Source organism: Chiloscyllium plagiosum, chromosome 12 (genome assembly GCF_004010195.1).
Source record: "Chiloscyllium plagiosum isolate BGI_BamShark_2017 chromosome 12, ASM401019v2, whole genome shotgun sequence".
In the NCBI taxonomy this organism is placed as follows: Eukaryota; Metazoa; Chordata; class Chondrichthyes; order Orectolobiformes; family Hemiscylliidae; genus Chiloscyllium; species Chiloscyllium plagiosum.
Window position 1 is genome coordinate 46,750,344 of NC_057721.1, and position 14,890 is coordinate 46,765,233.

Consider the following 14,890-nt stretch of genomic DNA (forward strand, 5'->3'; position numbering starts at 1 on the left):
AATCCTACCACAAATTCTCTACTCTTCTCTGGACTCTCTAGCCTCACTTTACATAATTGAGCACTTTTTATCTCACCATGAATTCCTGTTACTAGCACCATCTCTGGCAATAGTCCTTCAGGAGTACATATCTCCTCATCCTTCAGCATTACAGACGGAGAGGATCTTGTGTCCCTTAATGTTGTAACTTCCTTACCCTCAGCTCCTAGCCTATGTGAATAAACTTTACCCTTGCACGTACATTTTTTAAGCAGATCTGGCACTTACTCCTTAATCAACCTCTAATCATCTTGTACACTCTGATGCAGTTGTCTAACTTCCATTGTGCTTTTTATTACTAGTCCAACAAAACTTCCAGGCATGTCCAGTTTTCCTACATCTGGCTTTCTCCTAGCCCACCAACACAATAGTTTTACATTACAATGACAATACTGGAGCTTTACAACTTCTTTGTCCCCCTCAAGGGTTTCTTTTTTAACCTGTGGTAAGTTATCCTTATGATCTTCACTGAGATCTACCTTTCCCTTTCCATGTGAGGATTTCTCTCTGACCCAATTTCTACCCCTCATGGACTGAAATTGATTCTAGAAGCCAATCCGAGTTTTATGGACCAGCTCATAATCATCAGCCACTTCAGCTGCTAACCTTGCTGTTTTAACTCTCTGCTCTTCCACGAGTTTGCAGCACTTCAGGCAATGAATTTTTGAATTCCTCCAAAATAATTACCTCTCTAAGAGCATCATAAGTTTGCTCAATTTTTAAAGCTCTTATCCATCTCTCAAAATTACTCTGTTCAATCCTTTTAAACTCAACATAGGTTTGACTAGGGTCCCTCCTTAGATTCCTGAAATGTTGCCTATAGGCTTCTGGTTTAAGCTCATATGCACTTAAAATGGCTATTTTCACCTCCTCATACTCCCCAGATACATCCTCTGATAGTGGTGAGAATACTTCAGCCGCCGTACCTACAAGTTTTGTTTGTATCAACACAACCCACATTGTCACTGCATTTGTTCAAATGAGATGAAAATGGCTTCCACATCCTTCTTATCAAATTTAGGCAATCCTCTCAAAATCCTTTTCATCTCTGTACCAAACCAGACCGATCGGAGCCCAGCTTCTGAAAAGAATCAAGGACAGTCTCCTTGAACCAAAGACCTGTTTCTCATGAGGCTTCTGACTACCAGGAACTTGCTCGTCCTCACTCTCTTCCTCATTAAGCCTACCTTCAGCCTTTATCTCAAATCTTTTATGCTGACTTTCCTTTTTAAGTGTCAGTTTTTGAATTTCAAAAGCCCTCCCTTTTTCTTTCCCTTCTGCTGCTCTCTTTTTCTCTCTGTTCTGCTGCTCTCTCTTTTTCCCTCTCTTCTGCTTTTAATCGTAACTCAAACTATTTCATTTCTGCTGCCCTTTCCTTGACTCTTGTCTCTAACCCAAACTGTTTCATTTGCAATTGAATTCTTGACATCTCTATAGATTCTGAGAGTTTCTCCAGCAAGTTTAAATGCTGAGCCACTGCTGTAGTTATCTCTCTGTTCCTCACAGAAGTAGGCATTTCTGATTCCAGCTTCTCTGCTAACTCCTGCAGCTTAGTCTTATTCACCTTTTGTAAACCTTCCAAAGTCACCGCATCGACTTCCAGAAAACTTCTGGCTATTGAAAGAGCCATTTCTATCCCATGCTTTGTCTACCCAACCAAACCAACACCCAAAATAAAGATGCTAGCACCTACCACTCGCTGCTTAAAGTCCTGGACGAGCTCCCAATCTGTTATGGACTAGGCCAGACCACTCAAAACATTCTTAAGCAGGCAGCCCAAACCATAACTTTGCAATTTGTTTCAGTAAGTGTACAGTGAAAATTATCTGGATTAAGTTAGCGAGGTTGACTACCAGATTTAAAACAGACAAAAAAAAGTATTCACAAAATTACACAATGAAACACAAAGAACAAAATAAAGAACCCCTACAGAATTCAGTCTATACTTAAGTTTACACTTAAGTATGCTATTCCGAATGTATACAACAGTCCCAATAAGCAAACCCCCTTTAAACCCCAGTGTAAATGGAGCACATGCTTACAGGTTGAGGTTGAAGGGCAGAAAGAGAGAGAGAGAGAGAGTTTCCACACAGCTCACTGTTGAACTCCCAACTAGTTAGGGACTGAACTAAACTGCTCAGCTAGAGAGCTGACCACCTTCCTTTCATTATAAAGGTCACTTCTAAAACATGACCACATTGGTCTAAAGTCTCATCTGTTTACACATAAAATCCTCACAAAATCCTTTTCATCTCTGTACCAAACCAGACAGATCAGAGCCTGGCCTGGTTTACTACCCCTCTGGAAAAAAATCAAGGACAGAGTATCCTTGAGCCAAGGAACAGCTTTTAGAAAAAATTGGGACTAGCTTTGTGACATCATGTATCCTGGTGTCTAGTTTTCTGCCTGTTTGTCCAATGTAGTGTTTGTTACAGTTCTTGCAAGGTATTTTGTAAATGGTATTAGTTTTGCTTGTTGTCTGTATGGTTTGTTGTTCAGCAACAAGCCCCAACAAGCAGACAAAACACGCCCAGAAACCTTAGCCACTCTTCCCAACATCAAAGACATCTCAGAAATGACTGCCAGACTACTCAGACCTCTTGGCATCATGGTAGCACACAAACCCACTAACACACTAAAACAGCAGCTAGTGAACTTGAAAGACTTTATACAGGCAACAAGCAAAACTAATGTCATTTACAAAATACCTTGCAAGAACTGTAACAAATATTACATTGGAAAAACAGGCAGAAAAACTAGTCAGCAGGATACATGAACATCAACTAGCCACAAAAAGACATGACCCACTCTTACTAATATCTTTACATACAGATGAGGAAGGACACTACTTCGACCTGGACAACACATCCATCCTAGGACAAGCCAAACAGAGACATGCATGAGAATTCCTAGATGCGTGGCATTCCAACCGGAACTCCGAAACACATATCCTATTTACCATCCCCTGAGAAAAATAACTGGAAATGACATCATCACAGGAAATGACATCACCAACCCAAGGAAACCTAAACACATAAATAGAAAGTGGGCCATACCACCAGTGCTTCACTCGGATGCTCACTGATGATGTTACCTAGTATGGTCGAAAATCGAATCTTCCAGCTCAGCAAACAAGCCTACATCCATATTGCATTTTCTTTTATATGACATCCTCTTCAAAATCACATTCTACTCTCTAGACTTGATATTTCAATTTACTTTTCTGCCAATAATTCTTCCTTGTTCTCAATCTGTTATTTCATTCATTTTGGAATATCTCTCAGCAAAATCAAAAGCCTTGCCTGTTCTCCCATTAAAATGCTCTAGCTGATGATTGACAATGTTGGAATTTCTGCACTTACTGACAGCTTTCTTGAAAATAAGGTTATCTTCACTCAACAAACATGTTCCTACCATAGGATCACTTATACTTAAGTTAATTCTACTTCTAATGAGAAAACCATTCAATTGTCCAAACTCACACGATTCACTTAGATATATCAGTGCAGTCACTTATTGATCAATATTCTCCCTCTCCCCTTATATTTTGTTACTGAATAAATATGAAACATTAATATGGAGTTCAAAGAGTGTCTTCAAAGCCTGCAAAATCTCTCCTGCCTGGCTTTTCTGCTCCTTAATGAGATCAAGGTTGCAATACAGCATGAGAGACTCTTTCTTCAGCACTGAAAGTGGGTTGCAACTCTTACTCAAGATTCTGAACTAATTTTGTCGCTATTACATAGTTTTACCAGAGTTTGAAAAAATCCTATTTTGTCTCATATTTCATTCAATTTTCATAGCAGCAGGGAATAGAAAATGTGTAGCTATTTTGACTCGTGTGTTTCAAAGTTGCAGGCTTTGTCCCCCCTTCTTTTCTTGCTGTCCCTTTCAGTAGCTGACTCTAGCTGTTCTGAAAATCCTACACATTAGTTTTCACAGCAGCGTGCTGAAATTCAGCTGCACTGATCTGACACCATGTTACAAGTGATAACCCCTGCAATAAACTGCACTTACAGCAGAAGTAGAAGTCTACAACAAGTATAGGCAGTCAGTCCCTGGATTGCGAATGGATTCTGTTCTTGAGTTCATTTGCAAATCAACTTGTATGCAAGTCAGAACACAATGCAGGACAATATAAAATTGCCTTTCTTAAGTACAGAAAAACATTCACATGTCAGATCTTTCATAAATTGTACAGTTGTAAATCAGGGATCCCTTATAGACTGAGGGTACAACTGCATTTGTCCAACAATCTCTGTAACTGACAATCCTCCAAGTTCTCTGGTCCTGGTGTTTTGTACATCTCTGATTTTCGTTCTACACCTGGCAGCAAAACATTTAGAAATCCCTCTCCATCTCCTTAAATCGCTGCATGAAGCTTTTAGTTTATCACCCTTGGTCACGTCTCGTCATATCTCTGACATTCTCAGGTTGTTCTTCATGACGCTCAATGCTTTGCACCTACTGAAAAATACTGTTAGAGTGAGATGTCAATTAGAATATTTAAAAAATGCAAGTTGTTGAACTATTTCTGTTGTTGATTTTACTCAATTTGAGAGTGACCCTGTCTTTCAAAAGTCAGTACAGATGGCCCACACAGTCCACAGTTCTACAGTATTATGGTGAGGTATAATTCACAGGGAAGTTTCCAACTGCAGGCACAAACAACATAAACTATGGATCAAATATATATCAGGCATTTTTTAAATTTAATTGCTGGGAGAAACCAGAAACATGGCCAGAGAATCTAACGGTTTTGGCACATGTGGAAGATACTGTACAACTATTAATAGTTTGCAGTCAGCTTTCCCCTCAGCTGTCATGATTTGGAGTTATTGTTTAGCTATCACCATTGTTAACAGCTAACCCGAGAATGCAACTTTTTTAAAAAAAGGTTTTGTGATTTACACATGAAAGAAGTGAAACTATCACTGTATTCTAACAGATGAAAGGCTTAACAGACAATCAATTTTTCAATGTATAATTTCAGTTACATCACACTGTAAATTTTTGCTATAAATTCTGTGTTAGGATTGAGCCCTCCACTACCACCTGATGAAGGAGCGATGCTCCGAAAGCTAGTGTGCTTCCAATTAAACCTGTTGGACTATAACCTGGTGTTGTGTTATGTTTAACTTTCCCCTCAGTTGTAATACATGGCGTTCACCGCTGGATGGTGCGGCTCAGGGACTGTGCAAACCACGGAAAGCGGGAAACCGCCGGGTGGCGCTGCTGCAGGAGGCGAACATGGACGCTTCCCTTTCTGTCCATCTTGGCACTGAGCGTCTCCTTGACACTCGGGGGCGGAGAGGCGGTTGCTATGATGGTTGCCAGGGGAACAGAAAACAGTGAAACTGCAAGACGGAAGAGAAGCCGAGAGCCGGTAGGAACAGTGAGAGGTGCGGAGTGAGGGATGGAGGGAGAGGCAGGCTGAGTAAGGGAGAAGAGTAAGAGGGAAGGGTGGAGTGAAGGAGGAAAGGTAGAGCATCTGAGAGTGGGGGAGAGGGTCTGGGGTGGCCTGAGAGGGGAAGGGATAAGGGAGAGGAGCACTGGGGTCAGCAAGGGATGAGGGAGGGATTCGTAGGTGAGAGGCCAGGTTGGAGGGGGGAGACTGAAATGGTGGGTGGCCTGTGGAAGGAGTAATCAGAACAGACGCGGACCATACAGACCAGACGATTCTGTACGATCATGACTGTATCCCTCAATTCCTGACAGATCAAAAATCTATTGATGTCAGTTTTTATTGTACTCATTGACAGAACCTCCACAACCTCTGAAGCAAACAATTCCAGACATTCTCAATTCTTTGAGTGAAGAAACTTCTCATCTTAATTGAAATCACCAGTCCTTTATCCTAGCTTGTTCCCCATTTATCAATTCACCAGCCAAAAGAAACAAAATCTGAGTATCTGTCTTGTCAATATCGCTGGGAATTTTGCATATTTCTATGAAAATGACCTTTTATTCTTCTGATTTTCAGAGAAGGTAGACCAAATTAATGTTGATTCTCATATTAAGACAACGTTCATTTTCACAGGAGCCAGTCTAATGAACCTTTCTTAAATATGAGACCAAAACTGTACACAGAACACTATCTGTGATCTCACCAAAGCCCCATATGATTGTAGGAAAGGCATTGTATTTCTTGTACTCAAATTCATGACCACAAAAAAAGACCAACATACTATTTGTTTTCCTCGTTTCTTGCTGCATATACAAGTTAGTTGTGATTTTAGAGAAGATTTGTAGCTCAGGTTGTAAGTTTGCTTGCTGAGCTGGCAGATTTGTTCTACGATGTTTTGTCACCATGCTGAGTAACATCATCAATGAGCCTCCAATGAAGAGCTGGTGTTCTGTCCTGCTTGCTATTTAAATGTTTTGGTCTGTTGTGGTGGGGGATATCACTTTGGTTCTTTTTCTGAGAGATTGGTAAATGGGGTCCAAATCAATATGTTTGTTAATGGAGTTCCAGTCAAATGGCCTGCTTCCATACTGTAGGAATTCAATGATTCTAGTTTACAATTCCCAACCCTTGGGAAAAGACCTTTGCTGTTATCTATAGACCTTATCTATGCCCCTAATGATTTTATAAACCTCTATCAGGTCATCCCTCATCCCCCTACGCTCTAGCATACAAGGTACCAACCTCTTCACTCTCCCCTTATAACTCAAGCCTTCCAGTCCTGCCAACATCCTGGTAAATCTTTTCTGAATCCTCTCCAATTTAATGCCTTCTTATAGCAGGGTGACCAGAATTGTACACTATATTCCAAAAGTAGCCTCACCAACGTTCTGTACAATCTCAGCATGTTGCCTCAATTCCTATACTCAATTCTTATGACAAAAGTGAATAACCTCATACTTTCTGACATTAGTCTGTCCTGCAGCTTCTTCATGTCTCGTTACAGCTTGCATTTCCACCTAGTTTTGTATCAAAAGCGAATGTCTGTAAATTATTGTCTCTAGATCACTATCAAAAGCAATAGTATTATTTTTCCTAAGCCATTAATATGGATTCTAAATAGTTTATGTCTGAGCACTGAATCTTGTGACAATTCACTAGTTAGGTCTTGTCAGCTTAAAAGTGCCCCAGTTATCTTAACTCCCTGTTTTTGATTTGTATGTCGGTTCCCCTCTGTCTACTGTACTTGTCACATCTTCAGAAACTAAACTAAATTCATCAAATATGATTTTCCTCTTGTAATATATACTATTTTATAAAGCTCATAATACTATGATCTTTTAAATTCATTGTTAAGACTTCCAAGATAAAAGACTTCATATTTTACATTGTCTGATGTCAGGCTAACTTGCCTGTTTTCTCAGGCTGTCCTTTTTAAAACTTGCATTGCATTTGCTGATTCCAATCTATTGTGACAGTTTCAGAACCCAAGGTTTTTTGGAAAGTCATAATCAATGCATTTGCTATGTTGTCAGCTACTTCTTTTAGATTCCTAAGATGGGGTCATGATACCTAGAGGACTTTCAACTTTTTGTCTCTTGTGACTCTAGTCCTTTTGCCCTGCTGATATCAATTAACTTAGTTCCTAACTCTTACTATCATTTTCGTTATCCTCTATTTCACGAGAAGGGGACTGGGAAAGAGAGGGAGACTAAAGTGAGATAATTGGTAAGAAAGTAGGTGGCAAGTGGAGTTGGAATACTGGGGAATAACTTAACTACACCGCTGACCACAAAATACAGGCCATTATTGTTGTTGTGATTAGTTGGAGATTATATCTTTGTTAACTTATTATTTACTTTTGATACTTCTGTAAAATGAAGAGGCAATGAGCCTTCGGGAGGAAAACAGGGATGGGGATGAGAGGCAACAAAACACCTAAATGGGACATAACTTAAGAGAAAGCATGTATTTGCATGGAAATAATTGAAAACTGAGAAAGGAAAGGGAGAGTTGGGATATTAATATAGCAACTTTGCAAATGAATGTCAGTGGTAAGTGTGACTTATATAACATTTTTCACTGTATTTTGTAACAAATTACATGTGACAATAAATAAATTATAATCTACATTGATGGTAATGACTCTGCAACTCAAATTCTCTCAATATTTAACAGTTCTTCAAGCAAATTAATAACACAGTGCCAGTGACGTGACACTCCAATTACTCTTTAGGTTTATATCAAAGCGTGCTCAGAAACAAGATTGTCAATGACGGCAACTATAGTGAGAACTTTTGGAAAAGTGCATATATGCAGGCATGGGTAGATTAACATCATTGGCCATGTGATTACGAAATCTTCCACTTTGTCACCTCAGCCAGAGAAAGCTTCCTTAATCACATCCTTCAATCAAGGACTTTTGGGTGGCTCAGTGATTAGCACTGCTGCCTCACAGTGCCAGGAACCTGGGTTCAATCCCAGCCTCAGGTAACTGTCTGTGTGGACTTTGCACATTATCCCCTATATGCATGAGTTTCTGTCAGGTGCTCTGGTTTTTCTCCCACAGTCCAAAAATGTGCAAATTAGAGGGATTGGCCAAAATAAGCTGTCTGTAGTGTCCTGGCTTGTGCAGATTAAGTGGGTCAGCCATGGTATATGCAGGGTTATGGGGATAGGATGGAGCGCTGAGTCTGGGTGGGATGCTCTTCAGATGGTCAGTGCAGATTTAGTGGGCCAAATGGCCTGTTGCTGCTTTTAGGGATTCTATATTTCTATTAAGTTTCATAAGCTTTTTCTGGCATCTGTTGTAACTTTTGTTTCTCTTGTCTGGATCACAATCTGCACTCTGAAATTCCCTGTCACTTCTGTTACCTGATGTTCTGTCTACCTTTCATCTGTTGACATTTAGCTTTTTTTTTAACAGTCAGCTCTGGCATCAGCATGTCCACTGCCAACTTCTCTTGTTTTCTGGCAACTTTTATGATTTATTTTCTTTTTTTTCACCATCAGGTCAGTCACTTCAATGATTCTTCCTGTCAGGCTACCTTCATTTAGACTTGTGACTTGTGAAGTTTAATCATCTTTCCATTTTTCCTTCAAACTTTATTTCTGTTCTGCAATTTCCTGCCAGCAGTGATGACGGGAGATAAATATGAGGATCTATGTTACATAGATCATAGAACAGAGGAGAAAGTGAGGACTGCAGATGCTGGAGATCAGAGCTGAAAATGTGTTGCTGGAAAAGCGCAGCAGGTCAGGCAGCATCCAGGGAACAGGAGAATCGATGTTTCGGGCATAAGCCCTTCTTCATTCCTTTTCTACTTTTCCAGTAGATCATAGAACTGTACAGCACAGGAACAGGTCCATTTGGCCCACCCTTATCTGTGCTGATTATGATGTCATTCTAAACTAATCCCATTTGCCTGCACATGGTCCATGTCCATGTCCCTCGATTTCCAATCTGTTTTTGTGTCTGTTTGAATGCTGCTTGAACTTTGCTAACATATCTGCTTCTACCATCTCTCCTGGCAGCGCATTGCAGGCAGCTACCAGGCTCTGTGAAAAAAAACTTAGCTCACACATCTCCCTTAAATTTTTCCGTCTCACCTTAATTATTTCGCCATTGTATGTTATATTTCCACACCGGGAAAAAGACTCTGACTATCCATGCCTCTCATAATTTTATATACTTCTTTGAAATTTCCTGGTAACCCTCTTTTGCCCCCCTCCAAAGCCTTCAAGTCCTTCCTACTGGGGACCAGAACGGCACACAAAACTCAAAATGTGGTCTAATTAAAGTCTTATACAACTGCAACATGACTTGCCAACTTTTATACTCAGGACTCCAATCAATGAAGGCAAGCATGCTATACACAGACTTTACCACCTTATTCACTTACGTTGCACTTTAAGAATTGTGGACTTGGACATCCAAGATCCCCATGCCATTAACTGTATACTTTCCTCTTGCATTTAAACTCCCAAAATATATCACCTCACACTTGTCTGGATTAAACTCCCTGTGCCATTCCTCTGCCCAGCTGGTCCAAATCTTGCTGTACCATTTAATTACCTTCCTCACTATCCACAACTCCTCTAATTTTCATATCATCTGCAAACTTACAAATCAGATCATCTAAGCCGATAACATATATTACAAACAGTAGAGCTCCCACCCCACTGTTCTTTATGAAACACTACAGGTCACAGACCTCCATTGAGAAAACTACCTCTCCGCAACTACCTTCTGTCTCCTATGACCAAGCCAATTTTGGCCACTTACCATGGATCCTCTGCAACTTAATCTTCTGGATCAGTTTATCACAAGGGACCTTGTCAAGTACTTTAGTATTGGTATTATATTGATAAACAAGTGACATGAATTCTGTCAATTGTATTTTCTGTTAATTATGGTCTTGCTACACTGGATGCCAGGAATATTGATGCTTTCCTGTGACACCCACATACCAAGAAAGAAGAAATAAAATTTACAAAATCATTTCAGTGCACAGACATTTCATTTTTAGTTTAATTTGCAATACCTGAATATTCTTTGACTATTACACTTTTATGAGTAGTGAAAGTAGATTAAATTTGCTCTAGTAGTATTGATGCAAGCCACTGCTTTATATTGAATTACAGAGACAGTTTGCAGTACCACCTAGTGGCAGAGTACAGGAACTCCTGAACCAGGCTACATAAGGGTTCAATAAGGAGCAATGAACATTTTTCAGGTTCATCTCCTGAAGAATGTTCAGCATCAAGTCTTTCACTTTTTAAGTTAGTAAGAATTTGGTTAGCATTGTTTCGTTCACTTCTGCTTGCTTCACAAAATACTTTTGTTTGATCAGTAGGTTGAGGGAGTTAGACAAATCTTAATGAAAGTATTAAAATTAGAATAAATTAAGTTTAAGCCTATTGATGATTTTGTGCTTGCACATTGTTGGGCTCACCAGATCCCCTGACTGAGAATCAGCACTTTTTGTGAAATACTGCATTCACTACTTATCATTGAGTCTGTCATAGATATAAACCACATGTGAACCTGAGAAAATGTGCTTCTTCAGCCTGAAGTCAGAGCCTCTGCACATACTTTGAAAATGCTTCCAAATATTTAAAAGTGTGGAATCATTGCATTTGTGCTGCTTCATATCCCAATAGATTTATTTTAAAATTATTTTTAAATTTAGATTATGTCAGTGGACAGAAAGGTAATTCACTAGGTCAAGCTGAAAGAGTAAAAGATGCCTTCAAAGAAAGCAAAAGAACCTAAACCAGCTAAGGAACCACAGGCCATCCCCAAAGCCTGGGAGCCAGCACTGCTGGCAGCTCCGATTGAAGAGGTGAGCTTAATATTAAGACTTTGTTGTCAAGATATCACCACATAAGACACTATGTGGTCTGTACTCACTGCACGCAACAACAATGATTGTAGCTAACCAGGTTGTTTTTTCTTCATGACCAAAACCTTTTTAATGTATCAGCTTTGAACTCTAGATTACACAAAATGTAAATAGAGGAAACATAAATATGGAGACAACTGTGCTACAGCTCCCATTCTAGTTAGTGAGTTTTGAGAAGATTTGTAGCTCAGGTTGAGGTTCTGGATGTAGGTTTGCTCACTGAGCTGGAAGGTTCAATTTCAGATGTTTCATCACCATACTTGGTAATTTTCAGTGAGCCTTCGGACAAAGCACTGCTGGTGATTCCTGCTTTCTGTTTATATGTTTGGGTTTCTTTCGTTTGGTGATGTTCTTTCCTGTGGTGATGTCATTTCCTATGGTGATGTCATTTCCTGTTCTTTTTATCAGGGAGTGGTAAATTGGGTCCAAGTCAACGTGTTTGTTAATAGAGTTCCGGTTGGAGTCCAATCAGAAATCTATCAACAAACACATTGACTTGGACCTGATTTACCACCACCTGAGAAAAAGAACAGGAAATGACATCACTATAGGAAATGAGATCACCAACCCAAAGAAACCCAAACGTATAAATAGAAAGCAGGAACCATCAGCAGTGCATCATCCGGAGGCTCACTGAAGATGTTACTTAGTATGGTGATGAAACGTCTGAAAATGAACCTTCCAGCTCAGCGAGTAAACCTTATTCACATTCTAGCTTTTGTAATAATGCATATTGGTGTCCATTTAATTGCATCACGTTCTGTGGATTAAGGAATGAACCTTGTCTTCAATACTTCCTTTTTGTCTTGCCAATAATAATGATTTCTACATCCGCCTTTTTGCTTCTTGTAAGTGAGTTTTTTTTTAAATGTAGCATGTAATGACTTGGTTAAGAGTTCTGTATTGAGGTGATTTCTGACATAAAACCTGTAGAGATAGAAAGTAACTATCTCACTGTCAATTAGAAATTTTGGGGCATGATTCTGACGACATTCATTGAGGTATCAAAGCTTTAGCTTCAAAAACACTGCAAGTCTGATAAAACACAATCAATACACTGAGAATTATAGTGTGCAGACACTAGCTCACAAGTAAGATAAATCTGACCTGGCCCAATATCCCCCACCCCTTGACCAAACATAAACCCCCTTGCCCTTCAAGCTATCCTAAATCCCTGCAGCCTTTGCCGCTGCCAAACTCCTCCAACTTCCACCTAACTAACTCAATTCACCCAATCCTTGACCCACTTCAATTCACCTTCCCCTTGACCTGAATTAACTTACCCTATCCTCGACCCAACTTCCCCTACCCCTTGACCTAATTCAACTCTCCAACCATCTCTTCACACAATTCAGCTCCCCCAACCCCTTGTCACATCTCAACTCCCTTCCACTTCACGATATAACTCAAACTCTCCCAATCCCTCGACATAACTCAATGTCCCTAATCCCTTATCACAACTCAACTGCCTCCCCACCTCACCTCTCGCCCCAACCTAATTCTAATAACCCTTTGACACAACTCAACTTAACCTATGCACCAACACAATCAACTGGCCCCCATGCTTGACCAAACCCACCATACTGCCCATCCAAGACAAAATAACCTCCTTGGCCCTGATGTTGACCAGAATACCTGACTGACCCCAGACAAAACCCAACCCAATTCCCATGTTGACTCAGCTCCCTTGCCAAGTGCTAACTCCACTGTAGCCTAATCACAATCTGATTCCCCTCCCGCTGATTTCTAAACTGACTGCAATTCTGCCCATTTTCAATCTGACTATTCCACCAAGCCCATTCCTGACCAGCCCCACCCTGTACTGATCTATTCCCAACACCACTCCCACACACAATAGGAGGGTCTGACTTCAAATGAGATAGATAAAGGGACTCAGATAGCTGGAGTGCAGTGGCCTCAAATTTTGCAGTTGTTTAACAGTTTTGAAGCTTTCTCACCTTATTTGGATGTGAGGAAGGGACTCAAAGTGCATGTGCTCACTGTCTATGGCATCATTATAAAGGAAGCCATTCAGTAGGGGCACTGAGGAATGTAATGGGAGTAGGGGTAGGACTGTGGGGGGGGAGGGGGTGTGGGAGGTGGGGGTAGTGTTGACCCTTTTTTTCATAGCAAAAAGCATGAGTTGAAATGACTGAGTTCTCTGCTTGGTCCTACTGTGTGGAATATCTGCTCAGGGCTGGAGAGAAACTTGCAGTGGGAAATGAAGGATCCAGTAATCATGGTTCACATCAGTACCAATGACATATGCAGAACTAGAAAACAGATTATGATGAGATAGTATGAGAAATCAAGTGCTAAATTGAAAATCAGAACCTCAAAGGTCATAATCTTTGGATCACTACCTGGGCTACTTGCAAATTGGCAGAGGATGAATAAGATTAGAGAAGTGAATGCATTGCTCACAGGAAGTAAAGATGGCTTTAAACTAAAGAAGAGGGATGAGGGCTCAAACTCGGGTAAGTGTAACAAATCAAGGGATACAGTCAAAGTAGGAGTGAAAAATGCTAATGTGGAAAATGAAGGTCAGAGAACAGCAGGAAGGCACAGAGAGAAAAAATGCCTAAGAATATATCAGCAATCAAGAGTATATAACACAAAGATAACTACAAAAATAACAACAAAACTGACAAATCTGTATCTGAACATAGCTGCAGGATGGAAAGGATTGGAGTCTGAATTTTAAGGGTATAGAACAATTAGGAAAATAAGAAACTAGGTTAAAGTGAAGGTGTAGAGGTCATAATCAAAGTGTTATTGGGGCAATAGTTATAGATGGCCTTAGTTCAAGGAGATCAGTATGTAGGATTGATTTGGGTGTATGCTGTGGAATAATACATAAAAAAAGTCACTTTGGGAATGATCCACAAGCTACTGAACAGTAACCATAATGTAGGAAATGGTATACAGGAGGCTCGTGATAAAACAATAGCAATATTTATGGGTGATTTTATTCGATATGTAAACTAGAAAATGAGAGTTGGCAACAGTAGCCTTGGTGAGGAATTCATTAAATGCTTTTGAGTTAGTTTCTTAGAATAACTTCTGGAGCTGACCAGACAACAGGCAATGCTAGATGTGATGTGTGCAATATGACAGAATGACCTTCGAATGAAGGCACCTTAAATTGCAGCAATCATAATGAGATTGAGTTTAAATCTAGTTTCAAAGGGATAAGTGTGGGGAACTCTGCTCCCAGGAGGACCAGTTCCAATACCGTATCTGCTCCCAGGAGGACCAGTTCCAATACCGTACAATCCAGATGGTCTCCTTCTTCAAAGACCACAATTTCCCCCCAGACGTGATCGACGATGCTCTCCACTGCATCTCCTCCACTTCCCGTTCCTCCGCCCTTGAGCCCTGCCCCTACAATAGCCACCAGGACAGAACCCCACTGGTCCTCACCTACCACCCCACCAACCTCCATATACATTGTATCATCCGTCGTCATTTCCGCCACCTCCAAACGGACCCCACCACCAGGGATATATTTCCCTCCCCTCCCCTATCAGCGTTCCGAAAA

General features: G+C 40.4%; 1 protein-coding gene across 1 annotated transcript in view; it reads left to right on the top strand.

The window, feature by feature from the left end:
- Positions 1–5,352: 5,352 nt before the first annotated feature.
- Positions 5,353–14,890, top strand: part of spag17 (sperm associated antigen 17) — a 227,811-nt gene continuing 218,273 nt past the window's right edge. Inside the window, exons 1-2 of the mRNA XM_043700962.1 lie at positions 5,353–5,425; positions 11,137–11,289. Of these exons, the coding sequence (XP_043556897.1) occupies positions 11,191–11,289 (99 nt within the window). The 5' untranslated portion in view covers positions 5,353–5,425; positions 11,137–11,190. The remainder of the gene's footprint in view (positions 5,426–11,136; positions 11,290–14,890) is intronic.